Source organism: Cucurbita pepo, chromosome 16, assembly GCF_057944985.1.
Source record: "Cucurbita pepo subsp. pepo isolate OVF chromosome 16, ASM5794498v1, whole genome shotgun sequence".
Taxonomy (NCBI): Eukaryota; Viridiplantae; Streptophyta; class Magnoliopsida; order Cucurbitales; family Cucurbitaceae; genus Cucurbita; species Cucurbita pepo.
Window position 1 is genome coordinate 13185384 of NC_141813.1, and position 21106 is coordinate 13206489.

The following is a 21106-nucleotide window of genomic DNA, read 5'->3' on the forward strand; positions in this document are numbered from 1 at the left end:
AAATTAAATCAAGCTCGTAAGGACTGATTTAAAGATTCATTGGGTATTTCCTATAAATGTAGACGATTCTAAAAAAAATAATATTTAAATTTAATCGTAAAATAAAATTTTTATGGAAAAAACAAAAACTCCCACGTGCGGTAAAATAAAAGGGAAGCAATTTCACGAGACGGTCCATAAGGCCCAATAAACGTGACCCGGAAATAGAAGGTTGTCATGGGCTTCAGGCCCAAATTTTCGTAGAATGCGAGCCCAAATAATTTCATTCAGCCCAATGAAGTAGGTATCTCGTTATTCATTTTTAAATTAAATAAAATTATTATATGATATGTGAACTTATGAAATTTAAATTAAATTAAAAAATTCAACAAACACTAGAATTTAAAGACCAAAATATTTCTATAAACAAAAATAATTATATTTATTAATGGTGTATGGAATAATTTTTAATAATTGAATTAAAGTGGTCTCTTATTTTGAGCATGAAGAACAAATTAAAGCTTTTATTAGCCAAAACATAGGTATAATATAACAACAATGGAGGGAGAGAGAATAATATAATATAAAAAAATAAACTAGTTATACAACATATAACATAGGTATACAAGCTCAGGAGGAATAGACAGAAAATTAAAACATCCACGATTGAAGTCCTAAACACTTGCACGGAAACGACTCGGCGGGTGCAAAAAGTGAGCTCGACCCATGAGGATAAATGAATGGACTTGCAAGGTCAAGAAAAATTTGAACAATTTTCGTGGATTGAAAAGGAAAAAGAAAGACGTAAAGCGAGAAAAGCTCAGGAGAGATACGGCCGTGAGTTGCATCAAAAGGGAGGTGTAGGGTTTGGGGAGGGTTGGCGGGGGGAGAGAGGGAGAGGGTCAGCCATGGGAGGAGGAAGGAGGAGGAGGAGGTGGGCGGAGAGAAGGGCGGAGAGATGGGGAGAGAAAGAAGAGGTGGAGGAGAGGGAGAGGTTGAACAGTGCCATGATGGGAGAGGAAGAAGGAGGTTAGGGGTTATTTATAATCAGATGGGAAGAGAGAGGAGAGGGTATAATTGGGTGTTTTTAATGGAAAATGCTATCGATGTGTCGTTTTCCACATAGGAAGGGGACAGGATGGATGGTGAGAGTTTGTTTTCTTGGGATTCAACGTTACCTATTCAATGTCAAATGCCTCTCTCTCTCTCTCTCTCTCTCTCTCTCTCTCTTATTATTATTATTTTTTTAATGCAAATGTAATTTATTTATTTGTAATAAATTTTTGAAAATTATAAATATAAAATTTTGCATGTTTATTAATTTTCTAACATATATTTTTAATTATAAAGATATTGGATAACAATTAATTACAAAATTATTAAAACGTGTTATATTTTGTGGTCTGGAAGCCCATAATTTCCCACAGTGAAAATGTACAATTTATGTTAGAAAACGACGTAGTTTCAAGGGTGTAAATATGTAAATGAAATTATTTACAAAAAAAAATATTTAAATTTCAAAATTTGAAATCTCAAACTTTCATAACAAAGGAAAAAACAACCAAAAAGTTTTCCACAAACAAAACATTTATATTTATTGCAAACTATTGAAAACAACAACATGGGAGGCTGTCTGTTTATTAATTTTTTAAAAATAATAAATAATAATAATAAAAATAAAAATAAAAAAGTACTTTCACTAAATAGGAAATTGTAACAGGAAATTGGCAAAGCAGTAAGACCCATTTATTGGTTGTTATCAACAAAAAAGAAAAGAGAAAAATACAGATTTTGACCATTCAAAAAGTGCTTTCTGTCTCTAAAATCACTATTTTTCTCTCTGGGGAATCAGAAATTAAATAAACAAAACCCTAGGGACTATGCTGCAAATAGTTATTTTCATCAAACTCTATACCCATTTCCTGACAACTATTTTTATTTATTTTTTTACCCAAAAGGGTACAATGGCAAATTTCCACAAATAATAATTTCTTTAAAATTAAAAAAAAAAAAAAAAAAAAAAACCCTTCCCATTTCCTATGTAATTATTACCTTCATAGCCATTGCAGCGGCAGAGATCTTCAGAATACAATACTGCTCCAATGTATGGTCAATCTCATGTGGCCCTTCTTACATTTATTATTCTCCTTACTCTTTAAAATGCCCCTGCCTTTCTAAATTATTACAATATTGCCACCCCCTTTATTTAAAAAAAGAAATAAAGCTCTGCTTTCTCCCTATTAATTAGTGTTTGACCGTGGGGGTTTGACTTCACTATTAATTTTTCATAATTAAACCTAATTCTTTTTAATAAAACGAGAAATCTCAGGGGGTTTTTGGTAAGAAAAAAAGGGTAAAAAGTAAAAATATAAGAAAGATGGAGGAGTAAATTTGGAAGTAAAAATAAAAGAGGGGAGGGCACTGAGAAAGTGACAGTAAAGGGAGGTTTAATTGCATATACTTGAGTGCCTTACTGACAGATTTTGAATATGGAGAATTAAGAGCCCGTGAAGTCATCATTACTTATTGCGTCATCCCACTTCATTCTACTTTTTTTATTCCCTAAAATGCCCACTCCGTTTCCATCTTATACCTATTTTACTTTCTTCTTTTTTTTTTTTACTCCCAAATAATAATATTAATCAAGTTGCCCATCATAATATTAAAATTTTAAAATATAATAATAATCAAATTGATTCACTATAATTAAATTTAATAATAATATTATTAATCAAATTTAATCCTACGAGTGGCTTTAAATTTTTATACTAAACACCAGCGAATGTAAATTCATAATGGGCCTTGACAAGACCTCAAGGCGTGGCCCAATAGGCCCAACTTACATGAATCTCAGGCCGTTATGGAGGTTCTTCATTCCTGGTCAAACTTGCAACGTGCAAGAAAAAAGGGAAAATTTCCAATCAACTTATTACTATTATTCTTACGAAATTTTAAATTTCGATATTTTTGTCAATATATTCAACATTTAGAGCTTAATTATAATATAAAAAAACTAAAAAAATATAGTAAAAATAACAAGAAGATGTGAACGTAGTATAAAATATTTATTTATTTATTTTGTGATATTTTATATTTATAAATTTTGCTTGAAATATGGAATTTTATAAAAACAAAATTGCTATAGAAAAAAAAAGTTGAGATTCCATAACTTTATTTCAAATTGTACGTGTGGGAAGATCCAACATCGGCTAATTTAGGGAATGATCATGAGTTTATAATCAATGAATATTATTTCCATTGTTTTGATACCTTTTGGGGAAACCCAAAGCAAAACCATGAGAGATTATGCTAAAAGTGACAATATCATACCATTGTGAAGAGTCGTGTTCATCTGACATAGTATCAGAACCATACCCTAAACTGTTAAAAGTGGACAATATCATACCATTGTAGAGAGTTATGTTCATCTGACATGGTATCAGAGTCATGCCTCCTCAAATGTCGAACAAGAGTATTGTGAGTCTCGAATACATAGTAAAAAATGACTAAGACTTCAAAAGAACGAGTTGGATGAAAGTCCCACATCGGCTAATTTAGAGAATAATCACGAGTTTATAATCAAGGAATACTATGAGGCCTTTTGGGGAAGCCCAAACTAAAGTCACGAGAGTTTACACTCAAGACACGCCCACTAGCTTCCCTGATTATAAACTAAAGTCAGGAGAGCTTACACTCAAGACACGCCCAAACTAAAGTCACGAGAGCTTACACTCAAGTAACGAGAGCTGACTAAGACTCAAGACACTCAAGAAATCAAGTGCCCAAACTAAAGTCACGAGAGCTTACACTCAAGTAACGAGAGCTAACTAAGACTCAAGACACTCAAGAAATCAAGTGGGCGTGTATGATATTGAAGAGGACATTTCTCTTTTTCATGCCAGCTTCCCTGATTGCCCACTAGCTTTGATTGATAACGAAATCTTAGACCAAAAACAATTCAAACCCAAGCACGCCCGCCGACCTTTAAATTTAATTGGGAATCCTTTGAAAGTTGCTTTGCCAACAAAAGCATCACGCCACACCCTCTTTCCTCTAGCCGCCTCTCACATTGCTATCACTATGAAATCACCGGATATCGAATGGTATGCTAGCAAGAAGATCTCGAACGGGTAGATTGTAAGATCTCATGTTAGTTTGAGAGAAGAACAAAACAAAATAATATCGGCTAGCAGTAGGCTTAAGCTGTTATAAAAAATTTATATTTTTGCAATTCATAGCGTTGGAATTTTCATCATTTAGTGTATTTTTCAAGATTTACGTGATTGTGCTTACAGAGAAAATTAGGTGATACTCTAGAGTGTGCATGCACGAGGCAAGAATGTTTGAATCGTCTTTCGATTCAATAGATGACGTTGAATAGTTCACGGAAGCAAGGTCTAATTGATATCCAAATGACTTGTCACTCAACCGCTGACCCATTTAGTGTTTGTCTATGTCACCTTGAAGCTTACTTTTCAAATTCGCGTAGAGATAAGCTTAGTAATATTAATATAATAACGTGCATGGGGTTTAAAATAAAAGGCCACCTTGTTTTTAACTAAGCTTAAATGAGAGATTAGTCTTTACTTAATATAATTAAGCATGCTTAATAAACGCACTAATTCGGTTTAACGGCAGCAATGACGACACAGGCAGCCTTTTTCGTATTTTTAATGCAATATTGCCCTAGCCGTCCAGCTGCCCAACGGACGGCAATGACTATGAATTATGTGGAACGTATTGTCGCCGTGTAAATTAATGGTTTTATAAAATAGCTATGACGTGGATTGGTGAGGAAGGGTACGTGGCAGCTGTGGCCTCGTGATGGAGCATATTCCTCTAAAGGTTCCATATCCGGCCCCACTCCCCCAAACCCATGTCATCATTTCACGTTCCAATTCTCACCTGTCATTTTCTTTTTCTTTTATTATTATTATTATTTTCGTGTAAAACAAATTATATAAAATGATCCCGAATATTATCTTAACTAGTTTTTCCTTTTATTGTTTATATTTCAGAGTTATAAATAAATAAATTTCCACGTAATAATTTATTTGAAATTTCCACGTAACATTAAAAAAAAACACGAACTTATAATAATTAATTAAAAATAGGAGAAGTAAACATGACATAATTATATATATTCGATTTAAGCGACATAGAATTATAATAAATAATGGACTAATAATTTAAATATTTTTTCAATTAAACATAGTTTTTTATTTATTTAAAACATTGAATTATAAAAAGTTTATTATATTTTTTAATAAAACTTTTAAATTATTGACTGTGTTTATGAAAATATGAAATCTTATCCATTCATTGGATAAATCCAACCCACTGATAAAATTAAATTTTATAATGACATGTCTAGGTAATATCCACTCACGTGTCTTTATATAAATAAAAAACAATTTACGACATGAATTAAAAAATAAAAAATAACATTCCTTACAATTTAAAAATTAAGAGATATAATTTAAGAAATTTAGCGTAAAAAATTAAAAAGAAGTTTATAGAATATTGATTGAAAAATATAAAAAATTAATAAAAATATTAATTTATACAGTGAAATTAAGCTGAAAATAGTGTGACATATAGTTTATAATCTTTAAACACCTACCAGTTAAAAGAATAAAATACAATTAATAGAAACAAATATTCCATTATCCAAAAAGAGAAAAGAAAAGAAAAAAAAAAAAAGTCATGGTCCAACCTCACACTCACAAGTCACCCGCCATACTTTTATTTATTTATTTATTTATTATGTTCACTGTCAAGAAAGAACAAAGGAAGAAAGGAAAAAAAAAAAAAAAAAAAAATATATATATATATATATATATATATAAAATAAAATCAAAGAAAGAAAAAGGAAAGCTGGAGAGGCACAGAAGACATGGAATGTCCATCTTGATCCCACAGACTTCTCCTTCCTTCTTTCTCTTCCACATAAAGGCGCAGTTTGCGCAGTATTTCCATTGTCGTCGTGATAATCTTCTCATTTTTCTTCTTCTTCGTCTTCTTTTTCTTCTTCTTATTCAGCTGTAATGAAATTCGAAGAGCAGAACCTGAAGCATCAGTCTGAACAGAGGTGCAGGAATATTGAGTTCGATACAATCGATCACCATCGCAGTATTTCGTCGCTGGTTGAATGCGAAGACTGCGAGAGGGATGGTGACGGCCTCTATATCCCTCCTCTCAACTTTTCCATGGTTGATAATGGCATTTTCCGCTCCGGCTTCCCTGACTCTGCTAACTTCTCCTTCCTCCAAACCCTAGGTCTCCGTTCCATTATGTATGTATGTTCTTTCGTTTGGATAGTACTCATAGTATTTTCATTTCCAGTGTTTTTGTTCTGCTTGTTTACGGTTCAGTATCTATGTTTTGACTTTGTGTGATGAACGGATTAATGATCTTGCATCGACTCATGGATGCAGATGTTTATGTCCGGAGCCGTATCCGGAACACAACATGGAGTTCCTCAAGTCGAACGGGATTAGATTGTATCAATTTGGAATTGAAAGCTATAAGGTGCGTTTTCGTTCATTTTTGGAGTCTCCTTTACTTATTAGAACCGCTGATGTTTTAAGTTAAATTGTCTTAGTTAACGACTCGACGTAATAATTTTTATATTTGGATTAGGAAATTACCGTGTTAATGTAGATGTTCACCCTGTACGTTATAGCACGTATTTTAAATTGTGGAACATTACCGGAGAACGCATGAGCAATTTGGCATGGAATTGTTTATCACGTAATCAGGTTTTCTTTTATAATTATGAAGTTCGAATAGTTAATGATTTTGCATCGTCGAGTATGAAAGAAGTTTATAAGCTTCCAAGAAGGCAGAAGTCTGGATGTCTTGGGCGTTGCAGGCTCTTCAGACTGATATTTGTTTTGAATTTCTGCATGATCTCGATATTATGCTTTAGTCCTCGAATTGCTGTTATGTAGAATATCTGTTTGAAGGATAAGTTATGGCGTGTATCAGTGGAAATTTTTGCTAATATTTATGTCTGCTACTCGCACTGCAATGTTGTTACAATTATATATACTACCTGTGAAAACTTGATCACTGAAGAGGTTGTAATTGCGGGAATTGTGCTCATCCAAGAATTGGTATAAAATAAGATTGAATTTTTTTTAGGTCTCAGTCCCTTGAAGTTGAGATGCAATAAGGAGAAATCCGTTGTGCTTGAAATAATGGAACGTGATACCAGTCCTTCACCTCTGCATCTGCAGACGAACGTTTAATCTAATCAACACTTGATAATAGATACAGCTTTACGGAGATTGATATTTGGAATTTGAAAATATTGATTACTTAACAAAGTTGCCGTGGGATATCTTTTGAGGATTCGGAGATTGATATACGCCCGCATGCACGAAATCTATCATTGAGCTACTAGACCGTTAGTGTAAACATGTGATTTGAAACATAAAACTAATTTTCTCAGCCAATAGAAGATACCCGATTTGATCCGCCTGTGTTACTATCTGTATCATATGTTCAGGAAATTAATTTCCAGCGATATCATGTGATATTAGGTTCAATTACATTGATTACCGAGTATAATATGTTCTTAAGTTTTAGGAAACTTGAGGGTTTTGGTAATCCTTTTCCGTTTCTCTGTTGATTCGAATATCTACTTCATTAGATCCTTGTAAGCCGTAACTCCACTACTCTGTCAGTGAACTTTGTTTTCATCCTTGCTATATCAGTGGCTCACTGCTCCATTTTTTTTTTCCAATGCTCAATATTTATACCCCGGTATGGATGCTTGATTTATGGTCTCTGTAAGTGGTACTATGATGCTATGGTTTTGTTCTAGTTGAAATGAGAATTCGCAGTGATATATGCCTGACTGTGCCAGATTTCATAGTACTACCGTTACAGTTATCTGACGTTGATATTAATATTTGTGTATTCAGGAGCCATTCGTGAACATTCCGGATGATATGATTCGTGAAGCACTAAAAGTTGTCCTTGGTACCACTGAATATCATCTTAAAACTGATTGACTAGGTATTATTTTGTGAAGATTGTTGTTATCTGATTAGGTTAATTTTCTCAATGCAGACGATAGGAATCACCCAGTTCTCATACATTGCAAAAGAGGAAAGGTAATCACCGTTTCCCCCCTATGCTTCCTTCCCACGAATCCAAGCTCACTACTCTCTTATCTATAAATTCTTCTCTCTGTCCAGCATCGAACAGGTTGTCTTGTGGGATGCCTTAGAAAATTGCAGAGGTGGTGCCTCACTTCTGTGTTTGATGAGTACCAGAGATTTGCAGCTGCAAAAGCAAGAATTTCAGACCAGAGGTTTATGGAGCTGTTTGATATCTCTGACTTTAAGCATCATCCCATGTTATTCTCATGCTCAAAGTGGTGAAAAATGATTACAGAGGGCAGATCTTGTGCTGGAATAAAATGGAAAAGACAGTACTTCCCTGAAATCCTTCTAAGTAATTTAGAGATTTTTCTTTTTTGCATTTTTCCTTAGGGATAATGACGAATGTTTTCATGTGTACACCTCAGAGTATTCTATACCCTTACACCTGCCTGCACTCTTTCTGAATCACCCTGTTTGGTTTGCAAGATTTCTTTGGTGGACCTAGGGCAGTACAAACCTTCAAGCACCTTACAGTTCATATTAAAAGTTCTCAATCTTCATCACCCTGAAGTTATTCCTTCCCTAAATTATTATAAAAAGCAAGGCACAACTAGAGAGGCATGGCCCTTGTCTGTATTCTTTTGGATATGAATACTCTTTGCATGTGAAAAGAACTATAATGTGCATGCATTTAGTGTAATGTTTGATTTGTTTGGACCAATAAAATGGCAGTAACAATTTTCAGCTGTTTGATCATTCATCTCTGTCCCTGGTTTCTTCGAAGCCAAAGCTCGAAGCCCGAAGCTCAGTGGAAAAAGCAATCAATCAAAGGTACTTTATGCACCCTATCAGCTAATAATTCATAATTCTCGTTTTAGTTTCTTATGGAACTCTTGTCGGATTCATTCAGTGTATTGGAAACTGTATTTCACCATATGAAATTATTATTACGGACATCAGTGAACTCTTGATAAATGATTGGAGGACCATCTCCTTAATCTTTATGGCTTAATTTAGGTCCATTTAGAGGGAATGACTAGAAATTCCATTCCCATATGGACTGGACTTCATTTTTCGAGGTTGCTACTGTTTGTGATCACGGGCAATGATTGCATACTCGGTAGTGTTGATGGATTTGTATTCCGAAAGAAGCGAGAAGAAAGAAAAGCAAAGATTCTTGATTGAGTGAAAGAAAAGATTCATAATGATTACTGGTTTCTTATTGTTTGTCTTTTGTTTCTCTCAAGCCCCTTGGCATATTCGGGGTTAAAGTCAGCTTAAGTGAGGTCGGATCAAATGTTGATCCCACTAAAATTGCTCATATCGACCGATTATCCCAAATTCATTGATAACCAATGATTTTGATTGTCCATGTATATAGAATTACTAGGTCATTAAATCCTTTAATTTTATGTCCAATACAAATATAAAATTTTAATTTTGTGTATTTTGATAATTTTGTAATTCTTAAACCTACTAAATTTAAGATTAAAAGATTAAAATTGTAGGATTTGTATGACACAAAATTGAAATCCTACTAGGTATTTAAAAAAAAATATCAAGAACTAGGCGATTGAAAATTGTGGGACTAACCATTTTATTTGTAGACTTTATATTACATCATTCTGTTCTCATTTCAAATAGCCTGCATTATTGATATTAAACTTAATACCAAAAAAAAAAAAAAAAAAAACAACTATTTTCACACGTATAATAACGAATTTAAGGGTTGTTCTAAAAGTTAAAATTTGTGAAATATTTTAAAATATAGTTCTAGAAATGTTTTGGATTTGGATTGTTCTATGTTAAGATTTTAAATGAAATATCTATGTAGAACACAAATTAATAGCCATGTTTATTTTATGAATTTAGTTTTTTTTAATAATAAAATTTGTGTGCTGAGTAGTTTCATTTACGTTTGGTATGTATAAAAGATATAGGTATGAGAATGTGAAAATATGAGAGGAAAATTTTGGGTTATAATTAATTAAAAAAATTAATCATGGATGCACCAAATTCATTTAAAACTATATATATAGAGGAAATATTAGACTAAATGTGGAAGAAAGGGTATTATCGTAAAAAAAATTCTTAAATAAAATTTCTGATGATACTTAGGCCCAATAGTCTCAGCCCACCGGCCCAGGAGCACATCTATATATATATATATATGAATTTTCTTATTTCAAAAAATAGAAACTAGTTTCCTCCTCTCAGGAGTCGGAAATCAGAAGTATTTGAACCCTAATTTCTAGTAAATCGGACGAGATTGAAGGATGTCGGGGGTCACAAACACGCAGCAGGAGGAAGACAAGAAGCCTAACGATCAATCGGCGCATATCAATCTGAAGGTCAAAGGCCAGGTTGGTTTCCTTCTCGAGAAATTAAGTTTATGCTTGAAGGTTTTAATGCTGCTGATATTTCTCTCATATGTTCGTAGTCTCTTGATGTTTTCTGGCTTTTTCCTTCTCTTTTCTCGCTCTTTCTACTATCGAATTGCTTTTGGGTGTTACCGAAAGTTGAATCCCGAAAATGGAACTTTTTTTGTTCATCTTTCCCTCTCAGAATCTAGCAAAAGTCAATTAAGTGATAGATGGAATTGTAGTTTCCATTTTTTGTGTAATAGTTAACAAAATTCATGTCATAGCTTTGATTGATCTTTTTGGCAAAGACTTCGTAGCTGCATGCTGTTATAAACTACTATCTGGGATACTGGGAGTGAATTTTACATAGCCGCTGGTCTTCCTGTCCTGTCCTAGATAAGCTAGTGATTTTTTGATATTCTTCTAATATACTTTTCATTGGGATGGACTCATCACTTGTGCATCGAATATCTGCTCGATTGTTGCCTTGCTGAGCATTGGCTGCACATTTACATTTTTGATCTTTCAAACTGCACTGTTGGGATATTTATCTATGCATGAGTACTAAAGCATTTGTGGGGTTCCTTTAAGCTTCAATGAGTTGGAGTTTCTCAAAATTCTTTCACTCTATGGTCTCCGTTGTGAGTAATGGTACAAATTATAGTGATTTGATTGGAGGACCGGTTTAATCTATCTATTGAGTTAATTTCTCAGTTTCTTTTCTGTTCTTTGTTTCACTTCAGCTTGTACTGTTTCCTTTCTCCTTCATTCTTCTTTATCAAGTTGATTATTACATCAATTCGTTCTTAATCAATTTTTGTTAGAAATATTTTTCTTGATCTTCCTATAGTGGGATGGATTCCTTGTTGCATTGTTTCACTTTTCTCCATAAAAGTTAATTTTTTGTACCAAAGAAGTATGTTCTGAATCTTTGATTTCCTATAGGATGGGAACGAGGTGTTCTTCAGGATTAAAAGGAGCACTCAGCTGAAGAAACTAATGAATGCTTACTGTGATCGACAATCTGTGGATCTGAACTCCATTGCTTTTCTATTCGATGGTCGTCGTCTTCGAGCAGAGCAGACCCCGGACGAGGTATCCCTTTCTCTAATCTAAGCACAATTAGATACCCTAGTATGGAATTTCATGAATTTTTAGTAAAATCATGTAATTTTTCCCAGCTAGAGATGGAGGATGGGGATGAGATCGATGCAATGTTGCACCAAACAGGTGGATCGAGTGGTTGATATGGGATACGTGGTCCTTTAGTATCTGTATTCTGATTGAAAAAGGAAAATGTGGGTCATTTAGATTCTTGCAGGTGGTTTATATTAGGTGTAGATTCTGGAAAGACTTCCCAAAGTTTATGCTTTATGTTGTGGCTTGGCTCGTTGTATGGATTGAACGCTCTGCTTATTTGCTAAGTTAATTACAATGTACCTTCCTGGTTTCCTCCTCATATATATATATATATATATGTATATATAGATATATACCAAACCCACTTGGAAGATTTTGAAAATGGTTTAGTCTCTCGTCGTGAATCCAACGCAATTGATAGAAAAAAGTGTTGGGAATTTCTAATATCCTTTGGAATTTGGATTTTATAATATTCGAATTGTTTTTTTTTTATTATTCTCTGATACTTGTAAATAGTGGGAATCGAATTAGATGTTTTGTATTATTTAATTAATTCAGGGGTTTTTAATTAAAAAATGTTGGGTACATTAAGGCTAATTATAGCTTGTTTATCATATTAAAATGTTTAGATATCCTAAAGGTGGGCCTTCTGATAGTCAAAGCCCAGTAAAAGTGAGGCCCAAATTGCCATAGAAAGCCCATTTGTCTATTAGGGTTTGTGTTTGACGTCTATAAAATCTGACCGTCATCTTCCCCATTTGTCTATTCTGATTCAATCTGCTTTCTTAGCTTCAGTCTTCTTGGATTCATAAGCAAGGTATTTTATTATTGTTTTTATTTTATTTTATTTATTTTAGTCTTGAGTTTATATCCCAATGAGGAAATCCTGGAAATTGCAAGTGCCGTATGACACTTAGTGAATGATATGAAATGGATATCTGAGGGATTCTTCTTCTTCTTCGTCGTGCCGACTCTCCACCACGGGTGACTGAAAGAAGGCTTACCGGCGACACCATTACCGGAAAACCTACGTAGCCGATCTCCCCATCTCTAATGTCAATTATTTCGAAACTAAATCCCGATTTAATTGGTTTAGGTTAGTCCGATCAGTGAGGGCAAAATGGTCAATTTGCATAATGTTTTTTATTAAATAATTAAAAATTATTTAGCAACAAATATTCCACCCCATTACCAACGTGGCATCCTCCTCCACAGTATCCGATTCCACGGAAACTAAAAGCAAAAGTGGGATACCCGGATTAACCTTTATATATATATATATATATATATATATATTCTTTAAAAAATGCTTTCAAATTCAATTCTATTGATCATCTAACTTGACTATATAGCTGCCATCATTCTAGCGTTCATTTTTATTCCTCGCAAGACAAGAATCTCATTTTTTTTAAGATGGAAGAAGTGAGAAAATTTGAGCATTTGAGCTTACTTAGATAGTTTATGGGTATTAATTTGTGAAAGTTAAAAGAGTTTATTGAATTTTGGACCATAGAAGAATTGAAAATGGTAAGCTGGCCCGTATGCAGCTAGATTCTCCATAAAAATACCACATTATAAGAAACCATAAAAAAAAACTAAATGGGAAACTTTATGCGGGACAAATTCCATCCCCACACATTCACACATTTTAAGTTGAAATCTCTCCCTCTCTCCCCAAACTGAATAGAAAATTAGGCCAAGTTTTAAACCCAAAATTTTGATGTTAAGCTATGCCTGTGCTTGCAATATATAAGTAACTCGATCCCCACGAAGTCGGTCCAAGTGGTTGAGGACGAGCAAAGGAAGGAAAGGAATATGAAAATTTGATTAAAATCAATTGAATAAACATATGCACTGGATTTCTTTAAAACTATATATAGGGGAAACATTATATTAAATGTGGTTTTAAGTCATTACCAAAAAGGGTACTTTCGTAAAACAATATAAATGATTTTTTATTTTTATTTTTTATTTATAAAAAATTTATGTTGATAGTGAGGTCCATAGATGAGTTATTGGGCCAATAGTCTGAGCCCATTGGCCCACTGTATATGATTTCTTTTTTTTTAAAAAGGAAATACTTATTTCCTCTTTTCAGGAGTCGGGGAAATCAGAAGGATTTGAACCCTAATTTCTGGCAAATCCGCAGATTGAACAATGTCGGGGGTCACGAACACGCAGCAGGAGGAGGACAAAAAGCCCAACGATCAATCGGCGCATATCAATCTGAAGGTCAAAGGCCAGGTTGGTTGGTTTCTTTCTGGAGGAATTAAGTTCATGCTTGAAGGTTTTAATGCTGATATTTCTTCAATGTGTTTGTTGTCTCTTGATGCTTTCTGGCTTTTGCCTTCTCTTTTCTCTCTCTTTCTACTATTGAATCGCTTTTTGGTTGTTACGGAAAATTGAATCCCGAAAATGAAAAAAAAAAAAATTCATCTAATTATGTTTTGTTTTTTGTTTTTTTGTTTTTTTTTTTTTTTCCCTTCGAAACTCTCTCTCAGAATCAGCCAAGTCAATTAATTGATAGGTGGAATTATAGTTTCCATTTGTTTTTGTAATATTTGCAGTTTTGGTCGCATTCAGACTGTTCCATTTTTCTTTTTGTTTGTTATACTCACTCTGGGTAACAAAATCCTGTCGTAGCTTTGATTGTTCTTTTGGCGAAGACTTCGTAGGTGCCATGCTGCTAAAGTACTTCTGGGTTACTTGGGAATGAATTTTACATAGATGATCAAGACCGAGTGCTGGTCCTCCTGTCCTGTCCTTGATAATCTATTGATTCTTTGATATTCTTCTAATATACTTTTCATCGGGATGGATTTGCCACTTGTGACCTGCTGGGTTGTGGCCTTGCCGAGTATTGACTGCACATTTACTTTTTTGATCTTTTAAACAGGGCTTTTGGGGTGTTTGTTTAGCTTGAATACATGAGCATTTGTGGGGTTTCTCTGAAATTTGGTTGTATTCTTTTGTTCATTTTGTTTGAATACATTACGAAATAGATTTTTTTCAATATCACTTCCAATGGCGTGGTTTTAATGTATTTTAAAGATTCATGTAAATGTGTTCTAAACCAAGCCTTAAAAAATAGAATGGATTTTCTAAGCTTCTATGAGTTGGGAGTTTCTCACAAATCTTTCACTATTTCAACGAAAGGATCAGTTGGGCCATTAAATTAAATAAGAATAGTGCTGTAAAGTCTGGCACATGTCTAAGCAGCAGAAGAATTAAGTCTATGAGCCATCTTAATAGTCAATACATACCATGGGAATGTACATCTGTGTGGTTTTAATTTTTTTTAAACCTTGAGAGGAATGCCGCTTTGTGGTCTTCGTTGTGATTATTGATACAAATGACAGTGAATTGAGTGGACAATCGGTTTAATCTATCTACTGAGTTATTCTTTTTTAATAAGGCTAGGAAGAGCAAGGAGATTGAAAGTGCTTGTGAATGCTTAGCTCCATTTTTCTGTCCCAAAATTTTCTATCTTGGAGTGATTGATCCAATGTATTCATCTTCATAGTTAATACATTCCATGGAAATAATTTTCTTGATCTTCCTATTGTGGGATTCCTTTTGTGGGCTTATTTTTAATATGCCTTATTGCATCGTTTCACTTTTCTCCATCAACAAAATTATGGGTTTGTATTTGTGAAAGACTAACCTCTTAATTCTGAAATTTTGATTTCCTATAGGATGGGAACGAGGTGTTCTTCAGGATTAAAAGGAGCACTCAGCTGAAGAAACTAATGAATGCTTACTGTGATCGACAATCTGTGGATCTGAACTCCATTGCTTTTCTATTCGATGGTCGTCGTCTTCGAGCAGAGCAAACTCCCGACGAGGTATCCCTTTCCCTGATATAAGCACCCCATTAGATACCCTAATATTAAAATTCATGAATTTTTAGTAAAAGCATGTAATTTTTACCAGCTAGAGATGGAGGATGGGGATGAGATTGATGCAATGTTGCACCAGACGGGTGGATCCAGTGGTTGAAGTACGTGGGGTGTTGGATATGCTCCTTTAGTATTAGTATTTTATGTGTGTCATAATTATCTGCTTAAGCCAGCAGACTTCTAATCCCTGATGTCAATATTATTATTATTATTATCTTCTCGTATCACTTGTTACTTGGGTGGTTGTATGGATTGAAAGCTTCAGCAGGAAGCATTAGTAGCACATTTGGGAAGTTAATTACAATGTACCAACCTGTTTTTTCCTCCTTCACTTTGAAAATGGTAGACCATTTTAATTTCATTTGAAAGCTTCAGCAGGAAGCATTACTAGATGATTTGGAATCGCGAATACCATTAATTCATTTGAACCACACAGAATGCTTCAAAAAAAATAAATGCTGATTCGATCTTTACTTTTATATTTCTTATAATATTTTTCATCAGACGATTCGCTTTTGAATAATATGTCAAAATACTTCAACGTTTCATTTTAAGTTCTTCGTATCACGTTTCGCTTTCGAATAATATGTCAAAATACTTGGAACGTCATGTCAAATAAAGTGGAGAGAAAACAATGTTCTCTCTTAAATTGCGATAACTTGCAGTTCGGGATTTGATTTCTTATTTAGACAGGAAATCCCTACCCGCGCGCTATATCTATATCTATATATATATATATATATATATATACATTCACAGTCAATAAAAAATCTTTTACCTTTGGAATATGCAAACTCTGTACACTAATTTTGCATGTTATTTACATCCGGTGATTTACAGCACATCATCTGGAAAGGAAACTAGAATTGATCTCAATTGGGAGGGACCAAAGGTACAAGACCATACAACTTAACCTAAACCTAAAAGATAGTTCAACTAATTCAGGCATATAATCTCTCGCTACCTTGATCTTCAGTAATTTGAACCCTCCAACCTCGTGTTGTTGTAGGGGAAAAAAAGAAAACTCATGCTACTTTGTATGGTATAGTTACGCTGCCTCCTCCGCTAAGATGTGCCTCGAGCCATGTCTTTCGATTAAAATGTACTAAGTATGCATGAGGGGTTTATTATCTTCTATGCGTCGTAATCATCTGCTTAAGCCAACAGACTTCTAATCCGTGTGAACCTTACGGTTTTCCAAGGACTGAACACAACAAAATCATCGAACAGGTTCAGGCGTTAGATCTCAGATTTCTCAAGGGCTTTAAAATTTTACTACAAACTACTCCAAGAACTATGGGAATAACCATTACACTACTTATTAGAAAGAATGAGATTGAAAACAACCTGTCCATATACCCTAGACAGACGTTGGGGCTTGTACATGCGTCTACTGCTGCTTGCTTCCTGCTCTGAGCCTCGCATTCGACCACATAATCTTTCAAAACATTCCTGAACATAATTATAGATGCTATTGCATCATGGAAGAAGTGATAAATTAGTGACACTTTCTTCTATTTACACAAAAAAATTGTGAATTATACTTAGCAAAACCTGAAGCCAACCTGAGCCGATGTCTGTTGCAGGCAGTGAAGAAGGCAACAAATCCATTTAAAATACTTCTAAGAGCTCTAAAAACCTGAAGCAAAAAAATCGCTACAGTAATCGAAAAGTTGGCACAGTATAACACGAGTAGTTATTGTTCGATGTATAGTACCTGAGAGAAGAGATCATTCCAAAGTGTACGCCAAATGGAGACCTCAGAAGTGGCAACTGTTACCTCTGAAACAGAAGCAACTTGAAAAACACTACAAAGAACTTGTTGTACGTCTCCGAACATCTCATAAATGCCGGTGCATATGTAAGTGACGAAACTAGCTAATGAAAGAATGGTTCTGATCGGAACATGTAGTATTTCTGAAATGATCCTCAATGCAGGAAGCAAAATCATTGTTACTGCAGAAAAAAGAAGGGGATTAGAAATGTAGTGAGAAAGATAAGGAATAAACAGGAAAAGCAGTATAAACTCACCACAGCTCCACAAGGTTGAGAAAATGAACCATATTGGCAAGAGCAACAACTCAACTGAGTCAACAACCATATCGCCACAAAAGTCTATCACATCCCAGATCACTGAAAAGAAGTTCCCAACAACTTCGATACAAGTATTACAAATAGGAAGAACGAATCCTAGAAGTTCCACGACCGGACTTGCCAACGGTTGAGCCAAAATTGCAAGAAAAGATCGTGCGGTACGTGAAATAGTAAGAAACCATGTAAGAGATTTCTCAAAATTATGTAAGAACAACATTGTTCCCAAGTATTTGATCCTTGATACCATCTCCCAATGCTCAATCCAATCAAAAAGGGGTCCACACAAACGTGACGCTGCTGCCTTCAAAAGCGGGACATTTTTGTATAAATCATAGAATCCTATGAGAACGGTGATAACCGATACCAGTACATACAAAGCTCTTGCAAAAGGGCACATCCACGGACGATAGACGTGACAAAACACAGGGTAAGATTGAAGGAAGATGACCCAAGATGGAAGACCAGCTTCTAACAAAGTGAGCAACCGTAGATCAGACATTATTACTTGCTTTAACTTAAATGGAAGGTCGCGATCATTGAACCTAAACAAAATTAATACATCTTTGTATTGTGTAGCCTCAACTACATCTTGACAATTAGCATCATAAATCTCTGAGACACTGGGGAAACCACTAGTCCTGGTCTCCATCTCATCCAGATTGGTATCATCTTCATTATCTGAGCCAATAAATCTTGTTACTTTTCTTCTCTTGTTAGGACCAGTAGGAGGAGGCGTCTGTAGTGTATTCGCACTGTCTTCTACAGTTGTAGAATGTAAGTTTAGTTCACCATCAGTGCACTCCAGAAGATCGTCATTAATGCAAAAGTTTTTGTAGGAGATAATCTCGTCCTCCATAATTGGAATGCTATTATTGAGGAAATTGTCTTCAATATCATCAAATTCATCTACAGCATCATAGAAAATTTCTCCTGAAAAATGGCATTGAAAATGAAATTGTGAAGTGGACACTTTCGAGACCATCGCTGGCGAACTGAAACATCTTAGTAGCCAGAGGAAAAGAAAGCAAAAGTGATTCCCGTAGTAGCGGCAAGCGAAATGGGAGCAGCCTAAACCGTGAAAATGGGGTTGTGGGATAGCAAGCTCAAGCAGGTAAGCCATCAGCTACTCAATAGTTTCAACCAAAGGACATGCTTAAATCATACAAGCGGATTGAACCAAATTCTACTATGCAGTTTCAAATATAAAAACTGGATAATAATCATGTTACATTTGTTGACGAACATTTGAAGGCAATACATAATTGATATAATCTAGAGACTCGAATAGAAAGAATTTGTTGAAGAAGACGAGGGATCGTGCTACCGATCCGCACACCATAGCCAGAACTATGTCAGTTGTTACAAAGGCTACAAATAACAATATGCTCAAAGCATTGCAAGATCATTATCAAACAAAGCACTTTGTAAATCATCCTAGATATAGTGAAGAATCAAGTGATCTAAAAATCAATGCAACCAGTGCACTGATCTAGCCTCCACACGTGAACAACAGAACGTACATACTTGCATTCATAGTATTATCTACGTCAGTATTAATTCGAAACACTAACATTACCTGTGACTGATTCCAAATAACTCTTCAACAGTTGCTCATCCGAGGGTGAACCCAAGAACCAAGAAGATACGCTCCCCGCAGCATGAGATATGCAATCAAATTCCCATCGTTGCATATATTTAGACTCTACGGCCAGAGAGGTATCCGTCTGCAGGTGAGATGAAAATGATTGAGCACAGACAACTACAAGACAGCAAACCGACGAAGCAGGTGGAAGGGTTGGTACCTGAAGCTCATTTAAGTAGTTTATACCTCTAACATTGCTCCATGAAACTTCAAAAACAATAAAACCATACAATGTGCAATGCAGTTCATTGTTTAGGATAAAAGATTTTCGAAGGTTCTCCACAGGAGGCATAGGAAGAAGAAGAAGTTTCTTATGAGACAGGGTCACTGCATTGATCAATGAGAACCACAAACACTTCTTTTTCTTAGTAATTTTGGGTCTCTGATAAGCAACTCGTTTACTATTTCTATCCCTCCGTACTTTCCTGTTTGCAAAAGGAGAGAGCCTCGACTGAAAAATAGAAAGGTAACTTAGTCTGAGTATCAGAAAATTGATAAACAAAGTTTTAACAGGATTGAATTTGATACAAACCTTCGTAACCATCAGTTGCCACAACCGAGCAGGCCGCGAACCAAATTCTCTCAACCATGGCCGATTGTCCACCAAAATTAAGAATTTTTTACTCTCATGCGCCACGAAGAGGTTAAGATCAGAGAGATATGACTGCAAGTCGCTGAATTGATGAAAAACAGTTGAACATTGAACAAATATACTATGCACCAACCATTGAAATCGGCTACCGAAACTCATCTAAAAATTCATCAATACGATTAGAAATACAGTCAAAGCATTGCAATTACACAGGAATCCTTCAAATTATTACGAATATCAAACAAGTTGAACGCGAATTCATTTCAACGAATACAAAAAGAACAGACAAACCCAACATTCATCTTCAAAAAGTGAAAATGAGAAAAAGAAACCTCAACAACAATCATATAAACGAATAGAGAAACTCTTCACGAAAAGGAATTAATCCAAAGGAAGAAAAAGCATACCCGATTTGCAAATTGGTGAGAGGAAATACACAACGATCATCATCAACATTCCCCATCATCAACAATTACAGCTTTGAGAAACGACACCGAAATCGGAAAAACGCATACACGCAACCGACGCATGTTAATACAAAGACAAGAATTAATTAATAACCAAGACAAGGCAGGGGAGATTCCATAACGAAACAAAACAATCACCGCCAAATTTCATCCCCCAAAATGCAAGGCGCTCACTCGTAAACACGAAGAGGGCAAAAGGAAATTCAATTCACCGAATACGATGAGGATTGGGAAAAGAAATCTCAAGAAATCTCAAGAATTGCTTGGGTTGGAAGGCGAGAAGAGAACATGTCCGGGGTGAAGCCAGAAGCGTGGCATATATTGTCATCTAAACGAAGTTTGAAGGAGAAAAGGGGTTCGTCTGCCTCTTCCCGCCATTAGAGAACACAAGAAGGAAGAGAGAGAAAACCAGAGATCTCGGAGAAGAAGCAGTCGGAGGAGAGAGGGTAGGTCGTCTGGCCATGGAAGTTCACCGCGTTGATCGGGTGCGGACAAATGTAGCGGTTGCTTCCTGCAACCAACACGCCATGTGAACTCTATTTTTAGTTATATGAAAGAGTCTCTGGGTCAATCTTCCAACATATTTCCGATATAATATCTTCTATTTATTTTTTTATAAATTTTTTAAATATTAATTTTTTATAATATAAAATTATTCAACATGCCTTACTTAAATCATATATTATTAATTAATATATTTAAAGTTCAAACTAAGTTAACTAAAAAAATTAATGAATAATTTTTTTTAATGTATAATTCTAAAACTTAACCAAAGTTATTGTTTAACTAATATTTTAATTCCTACCAACCAGAGAA

The 21106-nt window shown here is 34.8% G+C and overlaps 4 protein-coding genes across 6 annotated transcripts; 3 read left to right on the top strand and 1 right to left on the bottom strand.

The window, feature by feature from the left end:
- The first annotated feature begins 5828 nt into the window (after positions 1-5828).
- LOC111777677 (inositol diphosphatase DSP4) lies at positions 5829-9052 on the top strand. Its single transcript, XM_023657384.2, has 5 exons — positions 5829-6274; positions 6417-6510; positions 7911-7968; positions 8059-8102; positions 8187-9052. The coding sequence occupies exons 1-5, from the start codon at positions 6027-6029 to the stop codon at positions 8370-8372; spliced, it is 630 nt and encodes a 209-aa protein (XP_023513152.1). The 5' UTR covers positions 5829-6026; the 3' UTR covers positions 8373-9052.
- Positions 9053-10278: 1226 nt separating this feature from the next.
- Positions 10279-11915, top strand: LOC111776876 (small ubiquitin-related modifier 1). The gene is made up of 3 exons (XM_023656270.2): positions 10279-10456; positions 11402-11551; positions 11638-11915. The coding sequence occupies exons 1-3, from the start codon at positions 10370-10372 to the stop codon at positions 11701-11703; spliced, it is 303 nt and encodes a 100-aa protein (XP_023512038.1). The 5' UTR covers positions 10279-10369; the 3' UTR covers positions 11704-11915.
- A 372-nt stretch (positions 11916-12287) lies between these two features.
- Positions 12288-15856, top strand: LOC111777886 (small ubiquitin-related modifier 1). 2 transcript variants are annotated; one of them, XM_023657616.2, is made up of 4 exons: positions 12288-12413; positions 13695-13840; positions 15292-15441; positions 15530-15856. In XM_023657616.2, the coding sequence occupies exons 2-4, from the start codon at positions 13754-13756 to the stop codon at positions 15593-15595; spliced, it is 303 nt and encodes a 100-aa protein (XP_023513384.1). In that variant the 5' UTR covers positions 12288-12413; positions 13695-13753; the 3' UTR covers positions 15596-15856. The 2 variants fall into 2 exon arrangements, with proteins under 2 accessions (XP_023513384.1, XP_086974463.1); XM_087118337.1 differs by lacking the exon at positions 12288-12413 and having other exon boundaries at positions 13680-13840.
- Positions 15857-16254: 398 nt separating this feature from the next.
- On the bottom strand, positions 16255-20792 carry LOC111777588 (uncharacterized). 2 transcript variants are annotated; one of them, XM_023657251.2, is made up of 9 exons: positions 20231-20792; positions 19764-19905; positions 19392-19682; positions 19166-19313; positions 17527-18519; positions 17213-17451; positions 17061-17134; positions 16843-16966; positions 16255-16699 (listed from the first exon to the last, which is right to left on the bottom strand). In XM_023657251.2, the coding sequence occupies exons 1-9, from the start codon at positions 20287-20289 to the stop codon at positions 16667-16669; spliced, it is 2103 nt and encodes a 700-aa protein (XP_023513019.1). In that variant the 5' UTR covers positions 20290-20792; the 3' UTR covers positions 16255-16666. The 2 variants fall into 2 exon arrangements, with proteins under 2 accessions (XP_023513019.1, XP_023513017.1); XM_023657249.2 differs by having other exon boundaries at positions 19764-19982.
- Positions 20793-21106: the final 314 nt, after the last annotated feature.

What these genes read in the sequence shown, in the direction of transcription:
- LOC111777677 (XM_023657384.2), top strand. Translation starts at nt 6,027, where the DNA reads ATGAAATTCGAAGAGCAGAACCTGAAGCATCAGTCTGAACAGAGGTGC. An exon ending in TTGGAATTGAAAGCTATAAG is followed by an intron (nt 6,511 to 7,910) that starts GTGCGTTTTCGT and finishes TTGTGTATTCAG; the next exon opens with GAGCCATTCGTGAACATTCC. An exon ending in AGCACTAAAAGTTGTCCTTG is followed by an intron (nt 7,969 to 8,058) that starts GTACCACTGAAT and finishes TTCTCAATGCAG; the next exon opens with ACGATAGGAATCACCCAGTT.
- LOC111776876 (XM_023656270.2), top strand. Translation starts at nt 10,370, where the DNA reads ATGTCGGGGGTCACAAACACGCAGCAGGAGGAAGACAAGAAGCCTAAC. An exon ending in ATCTGAAGGTCAAAGGCCAG is followed by an intron (nt 10,457 to 11,401) that starts GTTGGTTTCCTT and finishes GATTTCCTATAG; the next exon opens with GATGGGAACGAGGTGTTCTT. An exon ending in CAGAGCAGACCCCGGACGAG is followed by an intron (nt 11,552 to 11,637) that starts GTATCCCTTTCT and finishes AATTTTTCCCAG; the next exon opens with CTAGAGATGGAGGATGGGGA.
- LOC111777886 (XM_023657616.2), top strand. Translation starts at nt 13,754, where the DNA reads ATGTCGGGGGTCACGAACACGCAGCAGGAGGAGGACAAAAAGCCCAAC. An exon ending in ATCTGAAGGTCAAAGGCCAG is followed by an intron (nt 13,841 to 15,291) that starts GTTGGTTGGTTT and finishes GATTTCCTATAG; the next exon opens with GATGGGAACGAGGTGTTCTT. An exon ending in CAGAGCAAACTCCCGACGAG is followed by an intron (nt 15,442 to 15,529) that starts GTATCCCTTTCC and finishes AATTTTTACCAG; the next exon opens with CTAGAGATGGAGGATGGGGA.
- LOC111777588 (XM_023657249.2), bottom strand. Translation starts at nt 19,982, where the DNA reads ATGAGTTTCGGTAGCCGATTTCAATGGTTGGTGCATAGTATATTTGTT. An exon ending in TGCAACAGACATCGGCTCAG is followed by an intron (nt 16,967 to 17,060) that starts GTTGGCTTCAGG and finishes ATGATGCAATAG; the next exon opens with CATCTATAATTATGTTCAGG. An exon ending in TGTCTAGGGTATATGGACAG is followed by an intron (nt 16,700 to 16,842) that starts GTTGTTTTCAAT and finishes TGTTGTGTTCAG; the next exon opens with TCCTTGGAAAACCGTAAGGT.